General features: G+C 36.8%; 1 protein-coding gene across 4 annotated transcripts in view; it reads left to right on the top strand.

The window, feature by feature from the left end:
• SDCCAG8 (SHH signaling and ciliogenesis regulator SDCCAG8) overlaps positions 1 to 25,578 on the top strand; it is a 110,580-nt gene that overhangs the window by 31,349 nt on the left and 53,653 nt on the right. For all 4 annotated transcript variants that reach the window (XM_054064141.1, XM_054064142.1, XM_054064140.1 and 1 more), the window contains exon 13: positions 8,605 to 8,747. In XM_054064141.1, the coding sequence (XP_053920116.1) occupies positions 8,605 to 8,747 (143 nt within the window). The remainder of the gene's footprint in view (positions 1 to 8,604; positions 8,748 to 25,578) is intronic.

Raw genomic sequence — 25,578 nt, 5'->3', positions numbered from 1 at the left:
AGATAATTCTTACCAGCAGCATTGCACCTCTGGGTGTTCTGGTCTCCTTGTAGTAAAGCAATAGGACATGTTAAGACCAACTTCAGAAACTAACTGAAGCTTTTAAATTTTATTTTGTCATGTTTTGGTAAATAGTTTGTATAGAAATAAATCCAAGCTGTTAATCTTCATGTGTAAAAAGCCATTATTTTAATACTATCTTCAAAATTAGGTGAATGTAGTTTGAAGCAGGGGATTACAGAATTTTGTTGCCTGCCTTGTAGGTGACTGAATGAAAAGCTCCAGAAATTTTATACCAAAAACCTCAGACTTTCAAGAGTTGCCTGTGTGGAAATTTATTAGCCCAAATAAAAAGAAGTTGCAGAGTCACTGGTGCAACCTATACAAATGGAAAGAGCTATACATCAAAGCATTTTTTGTGTAGTATGACAGAACCTAAATGATATCTCTGTACACTATAGACTGACAATTTTGCAGACAAATAAAAATATGGCAAAATTGCAGTCCAAAAGCAATTTGCCAAAAGGTATTTTGGGTATGTTTATCTCATTTGTCATAAAAGCGTGATTTATAATTACCTAATTTATACATTATAAGGGGAGGCATTACTGATTCTGTGTTCATCAGAAATAATACAGGCCGAGAATTTGGGTATATACCCTAGAAATGCTGCAGAGTGTCTGATGCAAGACCAGTACAACCTTCCAAAGACACCGGTTCGCTGAAAAGTCTTTTTATGGATAGGTATTGGGCTTCCGTGAACCAAGGTTTAAAATACTAGATTTTTCACAAGCCTAATTTCATTTAGGATGTCATCACATGTAGGATTATGTGTTATGTGTGTTCTTGCAGGACTCCTCTACCTCAGATTTTGTGACCTCATTAGTTAAAAAGAGGCTCTGAAAGTTCTGTTTTGAAGATGAATTCTGTTAAACTAATAAGCGTACTTGATTACTGTTTGGCAGGGAGGAAAAAAACTACAGCAGACAGCTTGAAACTCTTATCATCAAATTTTCTTACCTCATCTTACCTTGAGTCTAATGGCCTTAAAAGTAGCAAAACCAAATTGCTTTTGGATAAGAAAGTATTAAGAAAAATTTATAACCTTTGCTGTAGCTGAAATTTTTAATTTGTTGTTTTCAGTTTGGAGCATTCAATGCATTAATTTGAATATGAATAGATAAGAGGGGAGTAAAATGATACTTAATGCTTTACTTTGATATGCATTTTCTGACCTCTTCAGGAGGAACATCATTCTTTTTTACAACTGAACTTAGTTTCTCATCTCAAGATTTTTGAGGAAAAACACCAATCTAGAACCCTCCAAATATATAACAAGAGAAATGCTTAATTACAATTATGATATGATTGCTGCTGCTCTGCTAAGGCATTGCTTTCCTCTGTCAGCCATCCATTCCTCAAGGATCAGTGAGTGGTGTGAGCAGCCTTCATTAATTCCTCTTTCATATTTCCATAAGAAAAATCTCTGGGACTGGGATTCCCAGTAGTACAGCTTTCTGTATATACTGGTCTGTTATACTGGTCTTCTTCCCCTAAGCATCTGGCCTGCTAAGAGGGATGACCCAGTTGATAATCAAGACTTTATTGTTCATAGGTGTAGTTGACCCATGTAACCCTGATCCATGTTCTGTCATCTAGTGTGATGTCACCCTGCTAGTATGTGGAAAGAGAAAATAATTTATATGAATTAAACACTATTCAAAGTAGGAAAAGGATTGCATAGCTCTTGGTATAGTGTGTATATGCATTATATTTAAAGAAATGCTTGTTTTCTGTTGTTTTTTAGTCATCTTCTTAGACTAGAAAAATGGTTGCTTTATCGGTACTCATTGTGCCAAAAATCGGAAGAAAAAGCATGTAAAAATCTCTATAACTTGTCAGTTGTTACTGCACAGGTTTTCTTTCCAGCCATTCCTTAGTGCTGTCCAGGAAAAAAAGAGCCAATCCCGCATCAGTAATCTCAAATACATGTTTGAGATGATAAAAAGAACAAGTTTTGTTCTCTCCTGTTTTTCAATAACGAAGTAGCAGTAGTTTTCACCTTCCTTTTTTTCTGTATGCATTCCTCCTTTTCTGAAATTCCTGTATCAGCAAGGAAGCCATCTATTTCGCACCACCGTCTCCTCTTCTGTCCCCACCCTCCCCCGGTGCAATCCATTTAAAAAAGAATTAAAAAAAATATTGTTCCACTGTGGAACAAAATCACTTTCTTATCTCTGCTGGTGGCTGCTGAGCTAGTCTCTAGTACAGCAATGTTGTCTGTTAAAGTGCATAGTAATCTCGGTGGGTTTGGAAGCTTTCTTCCTGAAATAGTATTGCAGTTCAAGTACTTTGGCAAACTGAAAGCAAATATTTTCAGGGAAGTAATGAGGTAAAATCATTGTATGACATGTTTCAGCCATTCACTCTTGTCTGTGTCCCAGGATATTTATCCACAGTATCCAGGGGCTGTGTTGCGCAAGGGCAAGACACTTAAGATTATTGCTTAATTAAAAACATTGTGTGTGCTTGTGTATATTCATAAATGTATATTTAGCAACATGAATTTTTCTTGACCCAGCTAACAATTACAGGTAGAAGGTTCGCTTCAACTGGATTTAAAGATGAGTGCATTTAAGAACAGCCTCATTCCATGCTATTTGCAGGAAGTTCTTCCAGCACCCTTGTTCTTCCTAGCAAATGCAGCATCCTTTCTCTAGTTATCAAACTTTTTGGAAGCAGAAGGTTTGTGGCTGCTGACCATTGAATCTTAGGTAATGGATCTCCTCTTGAGGCTTTGCCTTTTAGTGGGGGTGCCACAGTACTGCTCAGGTGCTGTTATATTTCTTTGCAAAGTGGTCACTAAACTACTTCACCTTGGGGAATTGAAGAGTCCCACCAGATCAGGCTAGAATAATAGCCGTCCAGCAAATTACAGCTGGCGTTGCTGATCTAGGTTATATTTTAACTTGTCACTCTGGTCTTTAGAAGTCAATTGATTTGTGAACCAGCTATAGGGAAAGCCCTTCAAAGGAACCATAGGTGTTTATTGGTGTTACTTCTTGTGTTACTGCTCACATTAGTTGTCTTTCATGTCATGAAAGTTTTTCACATTTCAGCTTTGAGCTAAAGGATTTGTAGAATTTGCAGTTTTCTTATGATTTTTGTGAACTGACGTCTTTGGAAGAGAATGGTCTTTGTGGACTCCTTTAAGCCTTGTGTACTTATATTTTCATAACTTTCTAATAGATCTATTTCTAGAAAGGAGGTTTCCCCTTTAAAACCAAATTTAATTTTCATAAGTGCTTTGTATCCTTATTTAGACCTGAATAGGAAGCAGCAGTGAGTCGTATAGAGTGCAAAACAATGTTGGGAGGTGGCAGGAGTTAACCTCGTGATGGCCCTAACTCTCTCTATAAAGTTGGATAGTTCTTCAGGTGCAATATGCTATGTCAGATGGCCATGCCTCGGAGGTCTGAGGTTTAAAGACCACTCAGAACTTAGAGCTGCTTGGTTGATATTAGGATTAGGATAGACATGACTGCAAGTGACCCCTGCTGCATGTGGACCTATAGTCGTCTTTCCTCCAAGTAAAATACCTCTAAATGTTGTGATAAAAATTGTTTTTTGTTCATGCTTTTTAATCAACCCCCCCCCAATAGTATTATAGTAAGGCATGATTGTTCTGTCACTGATGAATTGGTGTATTAATAAATAAAAAAGACAACATGGATTGAGATCAGTGCAAAAATTTCCTGTCACTGTTAATATATTAATATCTAAATGTATGTGAATGGACATACTGGTGGCATCTCTTAGAAAGACCTTAACTACAGCATCAGTCCTATGCTGATTTCATTGCTTTGAAGGGCTACTTTAGTATGAAACTAAGCATGTGAGCATCAGGGCCTGTAAAATTTTACTGTGTATTAATTTGAAGTATATGTGTTTTTATAGATGTTGATTGTCTTTTGGGGATGTACCTGAATATAAACCATCATAGTTACTTTTTATTCCTTTATATTTGTTCTTCTGGTTTTAGTTCTATTTTACGCTTGTTTAATCATATAATAACGATGGAGATTGGAATATGAAACAAGAAGAAAGTACTGTAAATTCACAAAAATATTTTCTCCTCCAGAATTATTTTACTGCAGAATTTGTGCATTGTTATAGTCAGCACAGAACTTATTTTTCTGGTTGTATTGTGTATTTCTTTAGCTGACGGGTGAGCATACTGGTACAACAGTGAGTGTCATAAATCACATATTAATTCATTTGCTTTTAGCATATTTTTGATTTTGTTAAAAATCTTCTAAAGTTGTTTTTGCATTTACTTCAGAGTACGAGTTCTTTTATCACTGCTTAATCATTCTCATTTGTAAAAAAAAAAGAAAGCGTTTGTCTTTTCTGTCAGTTTGCTGCTATTTAAAATTCTGTGAAAAACATCTGCTAGTTTGGAATTTAAAGTTGCATTTTTCTGCATACAATAGATTCAGCATCAGTATGAAAAGAATTAAACAGTTATTTTAATCTTTAATTTGGCTTGTTTTGAATGAAATTATTTAATTTTATCAGAATTTGTAGAGATAAAAAGATGTCTACTTAATTAAAGACCACAGTTTTACAACATACATAAGAAGTGTTAGGTGAAGATAATTTCAGATAATTTATGAAGAGGATATTTGAAGATTAATATGGTACTTGAGAAATAATCTTGTATATTTTCCAGTAAGTTGCATTTATGTCATTGAATGCGCATCTCCAGTGTGTTCACTTAGAAATGCATTGTGAAAATCAGAAGATAATTTATAAACTCATCTTAAACTAATGAATGAGAAGTGAAGCGCTTACGTTTTTCAAGAAATATAGAAGGATCCTATATTCTTCAAAGTGGAAAGAACTTAAAATATAAAAGGTGATTGGTGGTAATACTGAAAAAAATAATTTATATAGAAAAAAAATTTACTGCAATGATATTTCACCAATGCTTTCATTTTTGTTTAGTAAAACGTCTTTCTTGTAACTGAATTGGGTATATATGCAGAACATTGTTAATGTGTTTAAACTTACTAATAATGATGTTTCTCCTCCTGAGGTTTTGCCTGCCATCTTTCAATGCCAAAGTGCCTGTTGATATGCCTAGGAGTTTAGGCAACTGCAATGAATACATATTAAACAGTACTTTCTAAATTATGTGCAGAAGTAATAAGAATATTAAAGTTGCAGAGTTAAGCACCAGAAGTTGCCTGTTCCAACCTTAATGTAGTCTTGTTGTACATATACATTATGATAATTCATTTCCTTGTTATACTGAAAATCTGTTTCAGATTTTCTTAAATGCAAGATTGTCATCTGTCTTTTTGCAGTTCTGTGCTCCATCTCTTGTCTCTCACATATATTGAAAAGTTAAGTACCTTGAAGAAATATTCTCTGATCATCTTGTAAAAAGCTGTATCATAAGTGATAGGCACTGAGGGATCAAATTAACGCTGCATGAGAAGCAGAGTTGTCAGCAAAATACTTTAGTTGGTGGTTTGTTTCTGTTTCTTTCCCTACAAATATGCTGGGGCCCAGACAGCAGCTACAGAACTGCTTGAAGCTTCCCATTAGAAGAACTGGGAATTAAAAGTAACAACGAAAATGAGTTTGGGCCCAAATAGTTTTGGAAAGATGCTGCCTGATAAGGTTCCCTACAGGAACAATGAAGAAGATTCATTGGTTCTCTAATTCTCTCTATTTTAAATTCTGATCATATTGTGATGACTTAGTGATGGACTGGAATTGACACGTTTCAGGATGGAGCGTATACATTTGTGAGACTATTATTGTTTACCGGAGGGGGAAGAGGGTTGGTTTTCGTTGTTTGAACTAGTCTCAAGTTCTGAGGCTTCATGTGTTTCAGGCTATTATCTAAGTTTTTAAACAGAAGTAACGTGTAGGGTTTGGAATATGGGCTATGTATTTTCAGCATGATGATGTGTGGCTCCTACCAAATTATTTTCAATGAATATTTTCGGGTGTTTCAAGAAGATAGTTGATACCCCTAAATATAGCTGGATTAGATGCTTCTGGTTTCTGAGTTGCTGTTAGTGTGTTTTCTTGGGTGGCATTTTTCTGTCATCTCTGTCTTATGAGGTTGTATGCTGTTTTTACCATGGCCGCTGCCAGAATTCTTGTGTAGAATTGCTATTCTTCATATAGCTTACGCTGTGAGTGCTTCTAAATATTGGTATTTTAAGATGTATTTTTTTATATTTCTATTCACCTACACAGATGCACAAACACACAAGTTTGTGTGTTTGTGTGAATAAGCTGATCCTGAATTTTGGAATTATCAGTAGCCGATGTAAAATTGTTCTTCAAAACGTATGTTTGCTTTCTTGATACATTTTTCTGAAAATCGTAAGACCCCTGTGAATCTTTAAAGACCCAGTCATGGGGTCATTGTCTGAGAATTTCCCTCTACACTTTCATGACAACTGAAATCTCTGGATGTATTCTTAGGTTCAACCCTGCAGGTTCAACATCTGGCTGACTGAAGCAGAACATTTTTACCAGAGGTTCTTGCACTTTGAATTTGCTTCCTTCTGTGGGTCTGTGTCAAAACCTGACTGAGCCTGTTTAACTTGAGGCAATGATGTAAAGCCCATCTGTTCCTTGAAACTTTTCCCTGAAGGAGTGATCAAGAGTGTATTTATGTTCTCGGCTGTGGTTGTCCTTTATGAAATACTTAGTATTTCAACTAATTTGTAGTTTGGGGTTTTTTTTGCTTTTTTTACATATGCTGAATGGATGAATCCTTAAAGAGTATTTTAAGAGTGTTGCAGAACTTCCCTATCTTTATCTTGTAAAGACAGTGAAGAACTCATGTCTCTGTTTACTACAAATGGAGAAATAAAATTAATGACCTGCTGGTGCTATAAGAAGAACGGAGTGTAGAGAACCTACTGAGACTTCTGTTGTTCTGTTTAAAATATGCAAAAGGCTCTGGAAATAAGTGAAAATGCAAAGCATATGTAACTGAATACCTTTGCATGCCTGGTTTTAAAATATTCTGACGATATAATAGCTTGTTACATTCTTTAGAGGAGAACAGTACTAACAATTGTGCAGATAGTTTTCCTGTCTTTGTATTCAAACTCAGAATTACCGATTTCGTAGGTGGTCTATGTCATAAAGGAAGATAACATTCAAATTCTAATCAAAAATTCCTTCATGAACCTTTGTTGAGTGTTCTTGGGGGAAAATGGTACAGTTAAGTAATTAGCAAAATTAAAAATAGATTTAAAAACAACATTATGAAATCTTTTTTCTCTATGAAGAGATTGTGTTTGACATCATGACTTACTGTAAGTGTTAGGTTAACATCTTCATAGGAGGAAAAGAGACAACGTTATTACAAAGGTGCTTCAAGTGCAAATATTGGGACTGAATTACATTTATTTGTTCTTGTACAATGTTTGAATGAATAATTTCATTAATGGAAGAAGATATTGAGGCTTGTCTACATGAGAAAGCTATCACAAAATAAGTTATGGTATGAATTTAAAGTATAATAGCTATTCTGCACTAACTCCTTATATGAACAGTTTTGTTCTGTACTACAAATGACCTTTCACAGTTTAGGTAACTGAAAACCATGCAAGTTCCCTCCAACCCTAGTGACAAATAAATATTTGTGTAGGGAGTTGGTGCAGAATAGTTACTACATGATAAAATGGCATTGTCAACTTATTCTGTATTCAACTGGGCCCCTTAAAAGCATCTTTGGAAAACAAAGTATAGTATTACGTTACAGATATATTCCTATATTCCTGCAAGTCATCGTATATGAACTTAGAGCAAAATGTATTCCTTAGAAGAATAATTGTGAAAAATGTTTAAGCTGTTAACAACATGATTCAGTTAGAGATACTAATTCTAGTATGCTTCTCTGGAATCCAAAACACTGGTCACACAGATTTGCTTATTGTTATTTGTGATATTAATTAATAGACTCATCAACTGAGTTAGATTTACTTACTAGATTTAATTGACATGTAAGGACTATGATGTTAAGAAAATGATAGGATTAACAGCAGCTGGCATGTTTAGGATTCAGTTACAAGTCATAAATCACTTTTTTTGATAACAGTAAAATCATGAAGTTACCTTTATTCTATTGCTTAATATTATGTGAATATGACAAAGCTAAATTCCCACGTCATTGCTTCTGTAATAGATAAGCAACATAAATAACCAGAAGAGCGGCTTCTGAAGATGGCCACTGTTCTGCTGCCTTCTGGCTTTCTAACACAGTGAATTTGGGGCACAAATATGGAGGCCTTCACATAAGAAGATTGGAATATGATTGAGTGCATGTATCTTTCAAGCCACATGAAGACAATAACAACGTATTTCAATATGATACGTATTTTGGCTTTTCATAAGAATGTAATTTCAAATACTTTAATTTTCTTATTTTGCAGTTTTTGTCGTCAAACTACGTTTGTTCTAAAACAAAAATGTGCATTATTTTTCAGGAGCTTTGTTTTGTTCTGTTAAACTATATCTCTATGCATTTCTTAAATATACTTTCTTTTGGTTCTACAATTTTCTAAGAAAATAGAAAAACTAGGGTTAGAGCTGAATGGAAACAAACAGCGTTTGGAACAAGCCCAGCAGGATGTGACAGAAGCCAGAGAGGAGTGCCTAAAGCTGACAGAACTGCTGACTAAATCTGAGCACCAACTGCACCTCACCAGGTACCCCTTATCCTATTACATGCTGTAGTACCAATTTCATTCTGCTAATTTTTTACCACAGGCTTCCCCACAGTTGTTATGGATACTTGCAGTCATTGACTTGCATGGGCAGCCCTCATATAATGTTAAAAGTGGAGATTTAAATGAGTAAGTTACGAAAGTGAACTATTAGAGTGAAGAAAAGGCAATGTTCAGCTCCGGTGAAAGGGTAGCATGCTTCTGGGCAGGAAGAAAAGCGGTGGAGACTGCAGCTACATCCTTTTTGTTGATGCTGTGTTTGATAGGACAAAGACATTTTAAATATTGTTTTGGACTGTAGTGTACAGCAGCACCTTTAGGCATAGAAGTTCTTAGGTTAATAACCTGAGGTTTCTGCAGCACAATGACCAGGAATGTGTAAATGAACATAATTGTGTTGAGCTTCATTGAAGGTTAAACAACCAAGAGGTAATATTCCTGTCTGTGAATAGGAGGTGTGAGGAGGGTGTTTAAGTCACTTACCCTGTGGGGATGTGGTAGAATGCAAACACGGTGTGACAAGAGACAGCCTGAGCTCATTTGGTCCTTGGATGTAGCTCCCAAAGCCATTTACTGTGCTACTCATTACACATTTCTAGAAAACACCAGAGTTTGGGTAGCTGCAGGGATTTTTCCTTTTGCCACAGAAAATGCTGTTGTCTGACTGTTTGAAGGGTTTTGGTTGTATGTATGGGTTTTGTTTTGTTCTGTCACCCTGCTCTCCCCAAGAGTGAACATCCAGAAACAAATCTGTCAGCTTTTACTCAATCCTTAAAGAAAAAAGTTAGGTTAGTTTTAACTTTACATGAGGGGTGGAAAAAAAAATCAGATTTTTATCACTTAACAGAAGTCTGTGTGTTTATCCAAGTCTCTTACTCTTGGGGCTTTGTGAGAATTCTGCCATTGACTAACTGGAAATAAAACAGAGCCTCGCCTAAACTATTGAATTCAATGAATCACTTTTTTATTCAGCTATGTTTCTGTGTAATTCAGAGCACGGTTGTTTAACAGATGGAAGAAAGTACCACTGTAACAGCCTTTATTTAGAGAAAAAATATGCTAGAGGTTAATGAACTTTAAAAAAAGTTTTGGGTGAGTTGTTAAGATATCTAAAGTTTGGATTTAGCAGAACTTTATTAATAATGATTTGTTGTGATAGTTAACCAAATGGCTTACCATGCTCCTTTTAGCAAAACACTGATTATATGCAATAAAGCTCTGGATATCTTGGAGAAAATCTGACTAGCCAATATTTGTGTGTGTCTCTGTGTGTGTGTGTGAGAGAGAGAAAATACACAACTTGTAAAAATGAGGACTATTGCTTGCTTTCACATAGCGAGGTACTTAAAGCTGGGTGCCTAACATACAGATGATTCAGGTAGCTCTTTAGTCTGTGGTCTGACTTGGGAAGTTTCCTGGAGGCTGGGAAGAGTAGTTTGGGCAAGTAGTGCTCTGTGCTGACCCTGTTCTCATACAGTTCAACAGACGTCTGCTTTTTGAGACAGATGCTGAACTGCCACGGCTTCTTTGTCTGACTTTGTGCAGCCACATTTCTGTAATATCCTAGCCTTTATTTTATTTTTTTTATACTTTGTGTTTGTGTTCCAGCCTCTGCTTGTAAGTGTGTTTATAAGTAGTGAAATGTTTCTTTGCTGACATCTAATTGTCAGAAAATACACACATTGAAGCATTGATATTCCCCAAATTCTACAACACTTAGAGAGAACAAAGTTTTTGTGTCCTTATTTTTGGAGTGTCTGTCTGCTTTCCAGGAATACGTTAGGTCATGTTGCTATCGTGGGTGAAGGGAAGGAACAAAAGGGATGAGAAATTCATTGCTCCTGAACCCATTGTCCCTGTGTACTTAGATTAGTATGGCAGGGTTGGAGGTGTTCTTGCTTATTTGTCTGTTTTCCCTGAGTCGCAGAGGAAAAGATCCCGTACTGAAATGGAACTTTTCCTTACCCTATGCTCTTTTTTCTTCCCCTCAGATCACTTCCTGCCAGAACAGGCTTTCTGTGTTAGTGAAGGTGTAAAAGTTACGTGTATCTAGCATTTTGAGGTCAATATTTTTTTTAATTTTTTTTTTTTGCATTTTGAAGTTAGTATGTTTTTAATGGTACATGCATAGTTGTTCCATGTGAACGTCATTGGCATACAGTTTGCCTTCTTCAATTCTTTGTTCCCCTCACCTCAAATGGCAGCTGTGTCAGGAAAAATACTCACTTGAAGGGTAGTGGTAATAAGTAATCCTGTGGGGGTTATAGACTCTTTCACTGTGGCAGTTGCCAAGGAAAACAGATTTTAAGCTCTAGAGTCCTGCCTGTGGGAGGTAGCTGCAGAAATTGCACTGATTTAGTGCATCTCTTGGGTATTCTGGCCTTGGCCTCGTCTTGCTGATTTCCTTCTTTTCAGGAGAGCACCAGCTGGTCCACTCCAAGTCTTCTCACAATGCTGGATTTGAGGGAGGCCTGTACTGCTGTTACTTGGTTGTGGGTAGTCTTTCTGTTGCCTTGCATGACCTGTCTATGTTGTTCTGGCAAAAATTAGAGGTAGCTGAGGAGATAGAGAAAGAATTCTTTGTTTTGTATTAATTAGTATATTACTATGGAAAGAAGTCCTTATTAATTCGCTGGATTTAAATTTGATATTGTAAATAAACAGAATAATAAAATGAGTACGAGAACTTTGGATTTTAATGTATGAAAATGAGATGATACATATTATATGAATGGATCAAAAGAGAAAGCATGCAGACTATGTCTTAATGAGAAAAAGAAAGTGCTCTGTAGAACTGCAGTCTTCTCCAGGAGTCCTACTTCTTTTACTGCATCCTAGTTTTCTGAAACTGTTGATTGATTACCAACTAAACAGCTTTGAAGTTAACAGAATGTACTTGTTAAAAATCAAGAAAAAGGTTACAATTAGCTATTCTAAACCATTGCCACAAAGTTTAAATTTGCCTTTTCCTGTCACCTTTCTTCCTGGAGCAATATGTTGCTTAGAAATCAGTGCTATTAACATGCATTTTCCTGCTATTGAATCTAGTTAGTAATTCTAATTTGTATGTTTTCAAATGACTCGGAAAGTACAGAACTTTTGCAGTGTAGTTTTGGTTGTCGATCATGCAACTTTGCGGATATCACTGTGCTATGAGACTGACTGTGCTTGTTTAAAGTATTTATTCTTTTTACTCTAGTTTCAGCTTTAGGGTTATTTATATTGGAGATCCGTAGTAGGAGAATATTATGAAATAATTTTGAAGTCAATTTCAAATTGCTGTTAATTTGACAATGTTGGGTCTTACTAATGAAGCTTGTCTGAATCCATTCTTCAGAGAATAGGTAACATATAGATATATCTTTCTTAGTTCATGGGAGAATAATCATTAAATATGACATCAATATACTAGTGGGAAAGATCACTTAAAAGATGCAAGATGTTAACAATTTGCCTAGATCTTAGTGTGTCATCTAATTTATTAAATTTTTCTTTGTTCTTGTGTAACAAAATTGTCATTAAAATTCTTTTATTGTTACGAAACAAATGTAAAGTTATCATTCACTTCAGTTGCAGTCAGATGTGGTTCCTGTTTACATTATGCCAAAGCAGTTAAATAAATCTTTAGAAGTGAGAAAATCACTGCATTTCAAGACTGAACTTGTTCTCTGATATGATGCATTTTCTCAGTCATGGAGATAGGTAAATGGCTTGAGATGCATTTGACTGAAATGTCATCTAAAATTTGCTTGCATGTGTAATTGTGTAGAGCTGAAGCATATTTCATTTCATTTATATTTTTTACTGTTCTTGTTTGCTTATATGAAACATTACAAGCAGTATTGAATGTCAACTTGTAGGTGGGGAAAATTGCTCAGTGTAGAAGAACCTGTGTGTCCAGGTTCAGGACACCCACCAATCTACCCTGAATCTCCGTGTCACCCTCTTGAAGGATAAAAATTCATAGTACTGTGAGGTCAGTGAGTGCTATAGTTCTTGCTTTATTTTTTTTATTTATTATTTATTCTTCCACCCAGTATGTGCTATTTCTTTTCTCCCTTATTTTTGAAATGATGCTATCTGTAGAAAGCAACATATCTAAGAAAGTGGCATTTGGGGGGGTACAGTGGGTTTTAGAAGTGCTATAGCCTTCCTCCTGTGCATCCGTCCTTGCTAGTTTCAATGATTCCATTAATGATAATTTGTATTGCATGTATAATAAAGCACATAAATCTATCATTCCACCTCCAGGTTCCTGTGGCATTATTTAGTCACTGAAGCTTTGCTGTTGTGCTGTGTGTCGTCACCAGTGTTCCTTGTTAGAATTGCAGTATGCCTCATACATTCATTTCCCTATTTAAGCTATACTATTAAATAATAAAATATAAACTAACTTATTGACTTATAGATGGTGACTATACATAGCCTTCTAAGGAGTTGCACAGTGCTTGCTGTTATCTATTGTGGGTTTTTTTTCCCAGTAGTATTTATTAGTTAGCAGCACACTTACTGTCGTGCTTTTTCTAACAATTTTAGCATGTCAGAAAGAGTCCTTTGTCTGTGCTGGGAAAGGGATAACATTTGAAGAAATAATATTAAATGGCTGAGATAAGTTTTATGTTCCCCGACTGACTGATGAATGGACCAATAACACTTAACTTGGGGAGGGGGAGAAAAAGAGGGAAGAAGCAGAAATTAAATATAAGCAGTGATTAATTTCTAATCTTTGTATTCTGCTCATCTTGTACAAAACCATTATTTTAAAATGCAGGGAGGGGTGATAACATGAAGCAACTCTGATAACTAATAAACTTTTTAGATTCTGCTTCATATGTTTACTTTTCATTAAATTTAGGGATGGTTGCAACTATGTTGTTGTGATTCAGTCAACATTTATTTCTATCTGTTTTTGATATACAAAGGCATCAGGATGCCAGAAAATAAACTGTTAACAGAGAATTAACTTCTTTGGCATGCTTTCATACTTATCTTCCAAATTAAAGAAAATGAAATGGGCAGAAGCAGAGTGTAGATTACCTCCTTTTTGTCAAAAATGGTGGGAATTTGAAAATTAATAATAAAAAAGGGAACAGATGCAGTAACATGCCAGAGGGAGATTAATGTGGAGAGTAAAATCTGTGAGCAACAAAACTGAAGCAAACTGAATCAGTGGGAGGTGGTTGTACAATCAAAATCAGGATAAAAGAGAAATTACAAACAACCCTGCACTTGTCAAAGTAGTAGTAATGAAATCCTGACTCTGCCAGCAGCGAGAACCTGTGTTAGCACTTTGGGGTAAGGCCGGGAGCCGGGTGCCAGGTAGGAGGGCAGCGCGAGGCTGCTGGGCGGCAGCCATCGCGTGTGGAACAGATGGCGGGGAAAGCTGGCCGGGGAGGGGCTCCTTCGCAGAGCTAATCAGACAGTAACGGATAGGGCAGCTGGGAGGACTGACCACCGAGAGGCAAGCGGCAGGGTAGCCGCAGCCTTCCACGATGTGTGCAGTGGTGTGCCCATCGGCCGGAGAGAAGACCTTGCAACGTCTTTTCTGTGCGGCAACTGCACAAACTTTGGGAGCGTGTGGGGGCCTCGCCCTGGGCGAGGGTCTTGGGGAGGCACAGACTGGCCGCGGGTTCCCTGTGCAGCCTGCTGGGCTTTGAGCGCGTCCCATCTAAGTGTAACATGCCCTTTGCTATCTCAAAAATATGTGTCTTTGCTCTCGGTTGCGTGGTAAGGATGCGTGTTTTCATATTTTATCATAGCAGCATATTGAATGCAGAATTTGGCGACTGACAGAAATACAAAAGCACGTGGCACCGGGGGACTGATCCAGCAAACCAATAAGAAAATTTTGCTCCTGTTGAAATGGGAGAGAGAGCTGTAGGTCAGCACCTTCCCACAGGGTTAGGCCCCTCTGATGAATGAAACCGTTTTTTCTGATGTTTTATTTTTGCCTAGAGGAGGCACTTCCCTCTTCATAAATGAGAGCTTGTGAGGAGTGAATGGAAGTCCGAGCCTTCTGATCTTGAGTCACATGAATGATTTTACTTGCTTAAGTGGTAAAATCAATAGGATTTCTGATGCAAGTAAGAGCTAGTCATGTGCGAAAGGATTATGAGGTCATGCCCTACATCGATGACCATGAGCTTGAAAAAAAAAAGAAAACAAAATTTTATCAAGGAAAGGTAGAAATGAGCTCCTGAAGTGTAGCAAACGGGAGATCTGACCCATTACTGCCCAGTTTTGTTTGATCAAAATAGGTGATACTTTTTTAGACAGCTTCAACAAAGAAATCTACATCTCCTGCATCTGCTTTTTGAACTTGTATGTCTTATCTGCAGAAGGTTTATAACTTGGCTCAATTATTCATTTTAAGCAGGGAGGGGAGGAAACATTACAGGGATTTGAAATAGGTGGTATAACATAGCCATATGCTATTTATGCAGCAGTTTCTGCAATAAATCTAATTTGGTGCTGTCAAAAAAAATTAGACTTATTTGGTATAGCAGCACATTAGTAAATGATTGTGGTAGCTTTGAAAGTTGTCATTCACTCTGCTTTACTTGCAACAGAATCTTGCAAAGCTTTTTTTCCTCCCCCCTTCCTTTTTCCCTGAGCAACTCTGTGAAAATGTCTCAGTTCTTTCTCCTGCAGCTGTAGAAACTGCAAATATTTCCACAACTGAAAAGAAGGTCTTGCTTTAAGGTAACTGAAGAAGGGGAATGAAGAAAGAATAACCTCTATTGTTAGCAATTACGTGAATGTATATTGGAAAAATCAGTGAAGTGTGAGGGGATAAATTTCCCCCTTACCTACAGGTTTTCATAGTGCAGCTGAAATTGTTTATCTGATTGTACAGCATGTAGATAAATTAGCTGCTCTGCGTTATTATAGAAGGTAAAATATTTTACCTGACATGGTAAGACCATATGCTGCTTTATGAAGACTTATACTGAATGATTTGAAATACATCGGCTCTCTTGTCTTCTGGCAGTGCCTTTTAGAAATCTGCAAGCTGATATACTCTGTGTCAAGATAATACACAATTGTTTAAATATCTATTTAATCGCTTAAACGTATTTAAGCTGATTGTACAAACAAAGGACATTGATGAAGCTTAAAAGGGAAAGAAATCATAAGTGAAGGAGTAAAGAGTAGATCTAAAATAATGTGTTAATTTTGAATTTTAGATTATTTATAAAGCATATTTTTTTCATTTTTAAAGAGTTTAAACATGGTTGACAATTTAATTTATTGTCCTACGATACAAATTTCTCAAGGAAAAGGCATTTTCAGATTTTAGTCTTAGGCTCATCTAGATTTTTCTCTATAGAATTTAAACTGCAAGTGGTCACATCATATTTCTCTAATGATTTCATCTTTTAAACATCGCATCAGGTTGTTGAGGCAGCCAAATTGCTACTGCATGTAGAGTGTGGTTCAGGAGCAGTGACAATACTTAACGCGCTTTGGAGCAAGCACTGAATTCAGATGAAATACAGAAGAGGCTAACTGTTGTAGGAAACAAACATCTTTATAAGGTCTTTGTTTTGAGCCATTATTATATAGCACTACCAGTAATAAGTTTATGCGAGTGTATCAAATATTTACTTTGATGTCATTCAAATTATGATTTCTATTTGAGTGACTAATAACAACAGGATAATGATTTATTTTTTTGAAACATAAAAATCTACCACCCATATATCCAAGGCTGCTGGATTTCTTGCAGAATTTGCTACTGAAATTTTTTTTCTGATTTTTCTTTATTTTTGACGTTTTCTAGGGCTCTTACTCTCAAGTATATCTGAAACCTTGTTTTTACAATAAGCTAAGATGTACTTTTTCTATCAGCTCTTGGTATTTGTGAACTTAAAAAAAAAAAAAAATTAAAAGCTGCCTTGTGCTTTCAAAACTGCATTCAAAGTTGTTTATTTTGTGCAGTGACAATGGTTGCTGGTGGCTTTATTTTTTTTCTTTTTTGCTTCTGAAATTCTTGCCTAGAAAATAATTCAACAGAGAACCCAGAAGGCCCTGAGCTGGGGCCTTCATGGTTTCATCAAACTTGACAGTGAAGAGCATCAGCCTGTAGGTTGTCACCTCCACAAAAGGTGGCTGGTGGATGTAGGGAGGAAGAAAAATCACCTCAGCACGCCAGCTTTGGCTGCCGGGCTGGTCTCCTCTTCCCTTTGCTCAGTGTCCTTGTGCCAGTGATTGGTCAGGGAGAAGTGTGAGCTGGGAGGTGCGTGTTCAGAGCAAGCACATGAGTACAGCCTCTGCTGTCGACTACTTGACAGGGCTGACCTCCTTCCCCTGGCTGTGCTGGCAGCGGGGCAAGCTCACTAGCATGCCACTGTTGGTTGCCTCTGTGTTCTAGGTGGTTTGAGTATCAAACTACATTTTTGTAGAAATAGGAGCAACTGTTCTTGATTAGCTTCTCTTTGTTCAGTTGCCTTCTACAGGGCTTGAATCAAATGGGGGAATAAAAGTTTCACTGTGGTTAGGTGGGACGTTGCAGTGTATTCTTTTTGTTCCGGGGTTCCTCTTCTGTTTCCTGTGCTTTTGTTCACCTGCATGTAGTTTCTTATGGAAGAAGATAATATCATCAGAAAACAAATGCAGAGATGTATGCAGGATATATTTCTATTAAGTTATTATTCAGCTAAACTTGTGCGGTATTTGTCAATGCAATTTTTATAAGAGTCGAATTCAGACCTAACATAAGTATAACTGCATTTCTGCTAATGAGATTGAATTACATCCTGGATTTGCTCCCAGAAAGCTTTACTTTAATTTAATTTTTGGTGAAAGAGTAATAAAATGGGTGGTTCATTATACTTGCTTACAAAACTTAAAATATGTTTTGTTACTGTATTTAATCTTGACAAAATATTTATTTTATTTTTTTTAAAGGATGTCTAAGGTATACAGTGAAGTTGAAGGATATTTCTGATTTTAAAAGAATGAAACTGTTGAGGAGGTTAGTTAATAATTCAGGAGCTTGTGGTTACCAGTATATATTCCTGAAAAGAAATATGGGCACAGGAACTGCTAAAAATAATGTGTCCTGTTGACAGTATGAATTTAGTCTCAGCCCTGACAAAGAATCTTTACGATTTGTCTTAACATGGAAAGCAGTTTTTAACAGAGAGTTGCATGTGTGTTTTACAAGTCTTGAAAACAGGAAAAAATATTCAGGTGAGTTTTTTTCCTTAAAAAATGTCGCATTTGAAACATCAGAAGGTAAGTTTTAAAAAACATGCAGATGAAATAATTTACAGTGAATGCTGTTGGCTGCTTTAAGGTTTTACTCTAAACTTACTCATTCAGCTTGTTTCCATTTTCTCTGCGTTTTTAGTCAATATCTTTGTTACACAGTGTTAAAATGAGAGTCAAAAGCTTTCATCTATTATTTTTATTTTTAATATTTTTATTAATCCTTTCCATTTCTTTACATTGTGCTGCAAGTCTTTCTCAGATTATGATGGTCTTTTCAAAAAGGTACAGATACAGATATATGAAGAAAAATGCATTAGCTGTTGGAGTTAACAAATGATGATTAAAATCTATTCTTTTGCTTCTATATTATTTCTCCTATACCCCTAACTGATCTTCACAAATACAAGACTGTAAAGAACTTCATCTTCTGCTGGTTAGCAGAAGTGGATTTAAATCCACACCGACAGTTCATTTGACAATGACCTTGAGGGGCTTTGCTTCTTGAAGAAGAAAGCAGAAGCTTGCGGTAAACAAAGTTCACTTCTGACAGATGGATTGAATGACAGAAAGGTTGCGAGTGCCAGAATAGCCCTGGCAGAGGAGGAAATGTTCAGTGGAATCCAACAGGAGAGGAGGTGTGAACAGGTGCAGGGTTGCTGACGGAAGGGGAACCAGATGGAAGGAGCCAGAGCCAGTTTATTTAAAGGAAAAGGCAGAAAACACTGAAAGGCTGTGCGATCAGTGGCTAAAAGTGTGCATGGAAGAAGGTAAAAATTCACAAAGCAAAACTGCGCAGTGGGATATCTAGCACTTAACATAATGGTAGTAATTTGTGAGTTTCGTTTTAAAGTTGCTATTGAAATATGTTTCTCCCTTACTCCTGACAGCATAAGGAAGAGAGATTTATAACTGGACAAAAAATAAAAAAAAATTAATTAAGAAAAAAAAAAATCCAAACCCCTCAACTGCTATACTGCTTTTCCATTATTTCTGATACTAATGTGCGGACAGTCAAAATCATGATAATACAAAAATTATGCCACTGTCGACCAAACTAATAAAAGGCGTATAAGGCTGGATTTTTATTTTTTAACTCGCTTGTTCATATCTAGCTCCTGTGATACGTGGGTAGATTAACGTGTGCTTTATTGGGATGCTTCTGTAATATCTAAGCAAATAAATGGTCAAGTACAAGGTAATGTATTCCTCTTCTTTCTTGCTTCTGGTCACAAGTTTGTCAGTTTGACAGAATACATGGTATCTTGTTGTAGGGTGGGGGAGAAGTCTAGCTTAGACTTCCTAAGGGCAAACTCTCTCAAAATCAAATATTTTATTTCAAATTGTCATCCTGAAGAACCCTTTATTCTGTCAAATTGTTCTACTTCTTCCCAAGCTGTTCACCTGAAGCTTGGTCCTTTGGAGGCAGAGAGAACTATTCCTCAGTTCTTCTCATCTTTAGCAATAGTTTGGGATAGTTAACAACTTCGAAATATCAAGTCTGTAGCAGCTTAATTGCAGGTTGTGTGTCCAAACCTAATGTCTGTGAAAAACGTAGGTGGCTGTTCAGCAGTCATCCATGGGGCATCTGTGATCTACTGGATCATTCAGCTGTGCTGATTTGATCCAGATCAGGTGTGAGCACACATTCACTTTCTTTTTGAATTAGCTAGAGCATGCAGTGCAGTGTTTATGCTGACTTTATGCCAGCTGCAGTAGGACAGATGATACCTGATTCAGCATAAAGCTTGCTGGTACAAAGTTAACGTACCAAAAACATTGGTTTTTTGAACAAATTTAAATTGGCAGAGTGAGTTCATAGCAGATCAGATCTCTGCATCATTTAGCTGCATCATTTTTCGATTCAATAGTAGGCGCCTGATGATTGGATTTACTGTATTAACAAGCTGAGCCTTGGTGTACAGCGTTACAATTGTTTGAAGCTGGTCTAAGTCTATGCTGCTGCTGAAAAGGCAAACCCCTGGAGTAGTAATATGTGGCTACTTTTGGCCACGTATTCCCAGGCTCTTGTGCTGAAACTGGCAGACAGGCACCTGTATAATGAAGTGGTTCAGGGAGTTAATCAGATTGAAAAAGAATAATTTATTCTTGCAGAATAAGTTGCATGAGCACTAATTATAAGAGGATGAAAAAAGGAACCACACCGTATACTGGCAATATTGCCTTAAACTGGCTTAAATCTGTCCTGTAGCCGCATCGTAAGACGCTGCTAGTGTCAAATTCAAGAGTCACTGGAAGTCAAGAAAATTACTCCTGTATTTTAAATATGGTGAAAATACTTTATGTACACAGAAAAATGCCTTTAAAAATCTGTGGAAAGCAAATGTTTCAACATTCAGCCATTTGTAAAAGTGACTTTTGGAATAAAGAGAGAATATTCCAGAGAAAAGGAGGCAGCACTGTGAAGTGCTTAGGGCAGCATCCTAAAACTTCACAGAAAACACTTCTTCTCGTGATAAATCTTCCCATGCAACTTTTTTTCTGTACTTAACTGTCTGCTTCTGTAGGGACTTCTCAGCCAAATAGTTCACAATGTGATGGTAATAACCACTGCAGGATGAGCGTTCACTTACAAGTTGTGAGTCTTGCACTCAAGGCTTATAGATGTGTCAGAAAAATTAGATATAGGTCCTAAGTTAGTGAATTTGACATAATATTAGATGTTAATTACTGTTAAAGACCCTTTTTTTTCTTCTCTAACAATGAAATAGAAGACAGTTAATGATAATATTCAGCTGTGACTTAGTATACAGAGAACTATCCAGACTGAAAAGTAGTTATTGTCCATGTTAAGGAACTGGTAGTTTTCTGTATGTATCTTGAAGGCATAACACCAAAGGAATAAAATCATTTTATAGGCTAAGTATTTGCAAGTTCTTTCTTGTATACTGAATTTAAAGTAAGAAATCCAATTCTTTCACTTTGTTAGTAGACCTAGTAGATAGAAGTAGAGATGGAATATACCACCGGCTATGTCTATACTCAAATTAACTATATTCAAGCTTCTTTATTATTCATAGAGCTAACACTCTGTGTCTGTCAGTTCCTATGCCCTTAGAACTTTTCATCTTTCTCATGCCATCAATATCTCCAGATAGCTTTGAAGTTGTTTTCAAGTACAAAAAGTACTCAAAAATAGAGTAGGAATCTCTTTCACTTGCAGCCGTTAATGTGTAACTTCTGCTGCCTCAGGTAGAGCGTAAAGGGCCAAGTGGAAGTTTTAGACTTAGTGTTTTATTGTTTCTGTGGACCTCCTAATATTATATGACATACAAATATAATTAGCAGTTATAAGGCGGTTGCAGTGGTGTAGCTGCATTCTGAATAGAGAAAGCTGGGAAAAATTTCAATAGCGACAAAGTCATGTACATCAATTTTCATTTCAGCAAAACTGAAATTCTCAGAAAAGTAGAATGTAGTAAAACAAGTTGACATTTGGATTCTGGGAATGGGGATATGGTTTGGTAATTATATGCATTGTGGAGAAAATAGTCTTAAGCTATAATAATTGTCAAAAATTGTCAAATAATTGTAGTTAGTCTCTTGACAAGGTTGGAAATGTGGACAGAGCTTAATCTTTCTAAGTTTTCTCCTTTAAAAGTGTTTCTTAGTTTTTTTTGAGGTGTTTTTGTGTAGTAGTATTAGCATGGCAGAACTGTCTTTTCCAGTTTTTTATCTCAGGTAGGGTTGCAAAAGCTTTTATTTGGTTGTTTCATTAACATGAACATTGTATTTCATCTTCTAACCTTCCAGATCCATATTTAAAAAGCTAAATCAATTTGAATGCTTAATTTTTTACCACTTTTAAACCCTTGACCTCTACATAACTTTTCTAATTGCTTAAAATAGCTTCTGCTCCGTATAGTTATGAGAAGCAAACTCTTGATATGTCATTATTTTAGGAAACTGTATCTCTCAATCAATGTAACTAGACACTGTAAAAACCAAAAGATTAAGTGTCAGTTCTCACTAATAGATCCACATACGTCTTTAACAATGATGCGATCCTCCAATTCTCCCAATTAAATTAATAATTAAGTCTCAGCAAAATTTGACTATGCAAATGTAGATTGTACTGAAGCTCACCAAACACATTTTGCTGGCTGGGGCAATTTCCAGAAAGTTGAGCTTTCCACTGAGAAGAGCTGGCAGCCGGCTCCAGAATCAGCATCCGCTCAGCTCCCAGAAACAGAAGTAAAGAGCAACTCAGTAGGTAATTCCCACTATGGGATACAGGAAGAGCAATTTTTCAGCTCCTTGGAGAGACTTAAAGAAATGACCTGATGATGATGCTTTTAAAAGCTATTTCTACACAATTCTTGCACAAGCTTGCATGTGTGCATCTTTTTTTATTTATTTTTTATTTTTACATAAGAACATTCATTTCATGCCTTTCCTTCTTCAGCAAGAACCATAAAATCCAGCCAGTCCAAACATGCTGTGGTGGTTTTACCTATGCATTGAAAAAAGTGAAGCCTTTATTACAAAAAAAAAAATGGGTGGCAAAAAACCTACAGTGTTCTATAAGAGGAAACCAGGAAACACTGTCCAGATTTGTCTTCAGTCATAGCAATCCTAAGTATTAACAAGGACCTATTAGATGGAAATACCTAGGCCTTACAAAGGAAGATGACCAAAGCAGTCAATGCTATACTAAAGGTTCCTAGAAGCCAGACTTAAGGGAAAGAGAAATATAATGACCTCGAATGTTACTATTGACTTGATCCAAGCATATGAGAACAATCCAAACATGCTCTAGGGGTCTGTTAATTTAGAAGATGGGGACATTAATAATTTTGAATCATAGCTACGCTTAAAAACAGCATTTTCTTATTTACCTGCAGAGTCTGGGGTCTTACTGTGGTGTATTTCCTTACCTGAAAGCTGAAACGTACTAAGATTTCAGGTAGCATAAGATCAAACTCCGGAAATCCATTCTCCATTCTGTATAGCCGACTAGGCTACTGCAGTGCTGTTTAATTGACAGGCAGGTCTGAAAGCAGTTTTAGGAGTTTTACATTGATAGATTTTGTTAAAGATACTGGGGTTTAAGTGTTTGTGTACCTTCTCAAAGCTATTTTTCCATGTGGTATATAGAAGTTTGTGTTACACATTTATTTTCAAAAGTACTGGGAGAGGGGGCCTGTTTCCTCTGGAATTGCTGAGGGAGCCCTCAGCTGAGTGCTCCCTCTCTTCTGATGGGATTTGTTCTGCAGTCATTCACAGCGCTTTCCCGCTTGACTACATGTTATCTAGGAAGATGTCTGTACTCAACTGCTGAGGCATATAGTAAAAGCATTAGAGTAAGGCTCGACTGGTCCTCTTGCTGCCCAAGCGTGAGCGTCAGTGCTGAGTTCCAGGACTCGGCAGTCTTCTTAGTTCAGATATATCAAACGTCTACAACACTAAATGCTTTGGTAATTTATAAAGTCCCATTTAAGTTGAGTAGATGTGAAAGCCTAAAATATTTTATGATTACATTTTTAACTATTATTAATAAGAAATGAAGATGTCTAAAATAAGGTTATGATAAACTCTTGTGTGCCATTGAACTGAGATAATTGCTAGAGTATTTTAATTTGTCCAATTAAGTTCATAGTCCCTTCTAATGGATCCATTAGCTTTTTACAAAATGCTACCTGTTGATGTGGAAGAATCAAATAGTCAATATAGGAAGCATGGTTGCTTCACATCATAGTTGTTTTGTCCAAAGACTTACTGGAAACCTCCAGTCAGAGGTCTAGTTCTACATTGAGACTCATTCTATCTTTTTCAGTTTTGTGTTTTTACCCTTGCAAAAGCAGAAAGACTCCTGCAGAAATAACTACTATTGACTTGCGTTGTGATATTCAAGGTTTTATCAACCAAAGTTCTGTTCATTTACAGTAAAAAATTAATGAGCTATTATTTATGTCAAATTACTTTAGCAGAGAGCAGTCCTCTACTGACAATGGGTCTGTGATCCAGTTTCTCTTTATTAGTGGTGGGAAAGGGTTTTTTTTTACATTAAATTTGGTGCCTCAAATTCAGCCAGCATACTTTTACGTTAGCTTGAGATCAAAGTGAATTTTCACTTCATTTTAAGCAAGGATGTTTTTTCACTTTTGCAAGTGATAACAATCTTGGTTTTTTTCCTGTGCTGTTAGCTACAGCTGACTGTGCCCTTTGTTTTGTCAAGAATATTTAGGAAGCATAGCTTTCAGTCGCTCCAAACCAGTCTCCAGTTCAGTGAGACATGTGAACAAGCTAACTAAGTAGGCTGCTTTTGACAGCCATAATTCAGGCTCAAAACAATTGGTGTTTGGAACTAAAAATCACTGTGGAAAACTTGTGCTTCAGAACAGGGCTCAAGGAGAGCTGGAGCTTGCTTTGCTTTACATTGTTGCTATACTTTACTCAATATGAGAAATACCAAAGTTTTTGTAAGAGGAAACTCCTGATACCCCTGCAGCATTAGTGTTAAGATATAACTATTCCCTTCTGTCTACAGCCCATAGCTTTTCTTTTCCTTAAATCAAACTTACTTTCTTTCATAATTCAGAGTAATTGCAAATATGCAGCCGGCATCAAACCTTCTAAAACTCCTGCCGTGTTTGCTGGTTCTAGCAGGAATGTTACCAGTGATTTGTAAGTCTCTTGGGTCATCTTCTGGATCTTTTATCCATGGGGTTTTTGTTTGGTTGGTTTGAGTTTGTTTGTTACTTTTCTTCTGTGTGTGTAAAATGTGTTGTGAAAGTTTTCTATAGCATGGCAGAGATATTGAACTTAGAGAGCAGGCAAGGTGTCAAGATGTGGGTGAAAGACTTGCTACTCAGTTTAAATGGCCTTGGCTCCAGGAGATGTTTTCGTTCCTCAGCAGCTCTATGTACCTCAGATATTGCTCTTTATGTTGCAGTGGACGTGTGTTAGTCCCAATATTTTCTGTGTGCTACCACTGAGACCAGCCAGCCTTCTGTGTAAAACTTACCCGTGTTTTCCTAGTCTTATAGTTGACCTTTTATCCACTGTAGACAGTCATGTATATTCATCTACCCGTATACACTGCAGCCGTAGGGAACTCACCATACATCCTTGGTTCCTGAGCTCCTGCTAGTTTGCTCTATACAGTTAAGTAGCAAAGGTGAGTAGCTTTTTTCACATGGGTCCCCTTAGCAAAAATAAGCGTTTCTGGTGGCAGCGGATTCTCCATTTATTTCGGACTTGCCAGTTAGCATGTGTTTGACAGGAGGGACCATAGCAATGCGGAACGGACCTTTACAGGCTTGCCTTGGTAGCTTGAGCTGTACAGCTTGATACATGCTGAAGGCTACCCTGAGCAGAATGCTAGGCAGCCAGCTGTGTGCCAGATGACAGCACAGCACCCAACTGCACACAGCCATCTCACACGAGATGCTACTAAATAAAATACTGTGCTACTGCCATATCCTTTAGGTGAAAGCATCTGGGGGATGTGTTAGGTGCTGGTGTGGGGGTTTGAGCAGTCCAGTGCTCATGACAACTGTCTGAAGGTAAAAGATGTTCGGAAGGGGGGAAGAGGTTTAAATAAACTTGTTCCCAACAAATATGTGAAGATGTTTCG

The sequence above is a fragment of the Cuculus canorus genome, chromosome 3 (assembly GCF_017976375.1).
Source record: "Cuculus canorus isolate bCucCan1 chromosome 3, bCucCan1.pri, whole genome shotgun sequence".
In the NCBI taxonomy this organism is placed as follows: Eukaryota; Metazoa; Chordata; class Aves; order Cuculiformes; family Cuculidae; genus Cuculus; species Cuculus canorus.
This window is presented reverse-complemented; position numbering and strand designations above follow the sequence as displayed.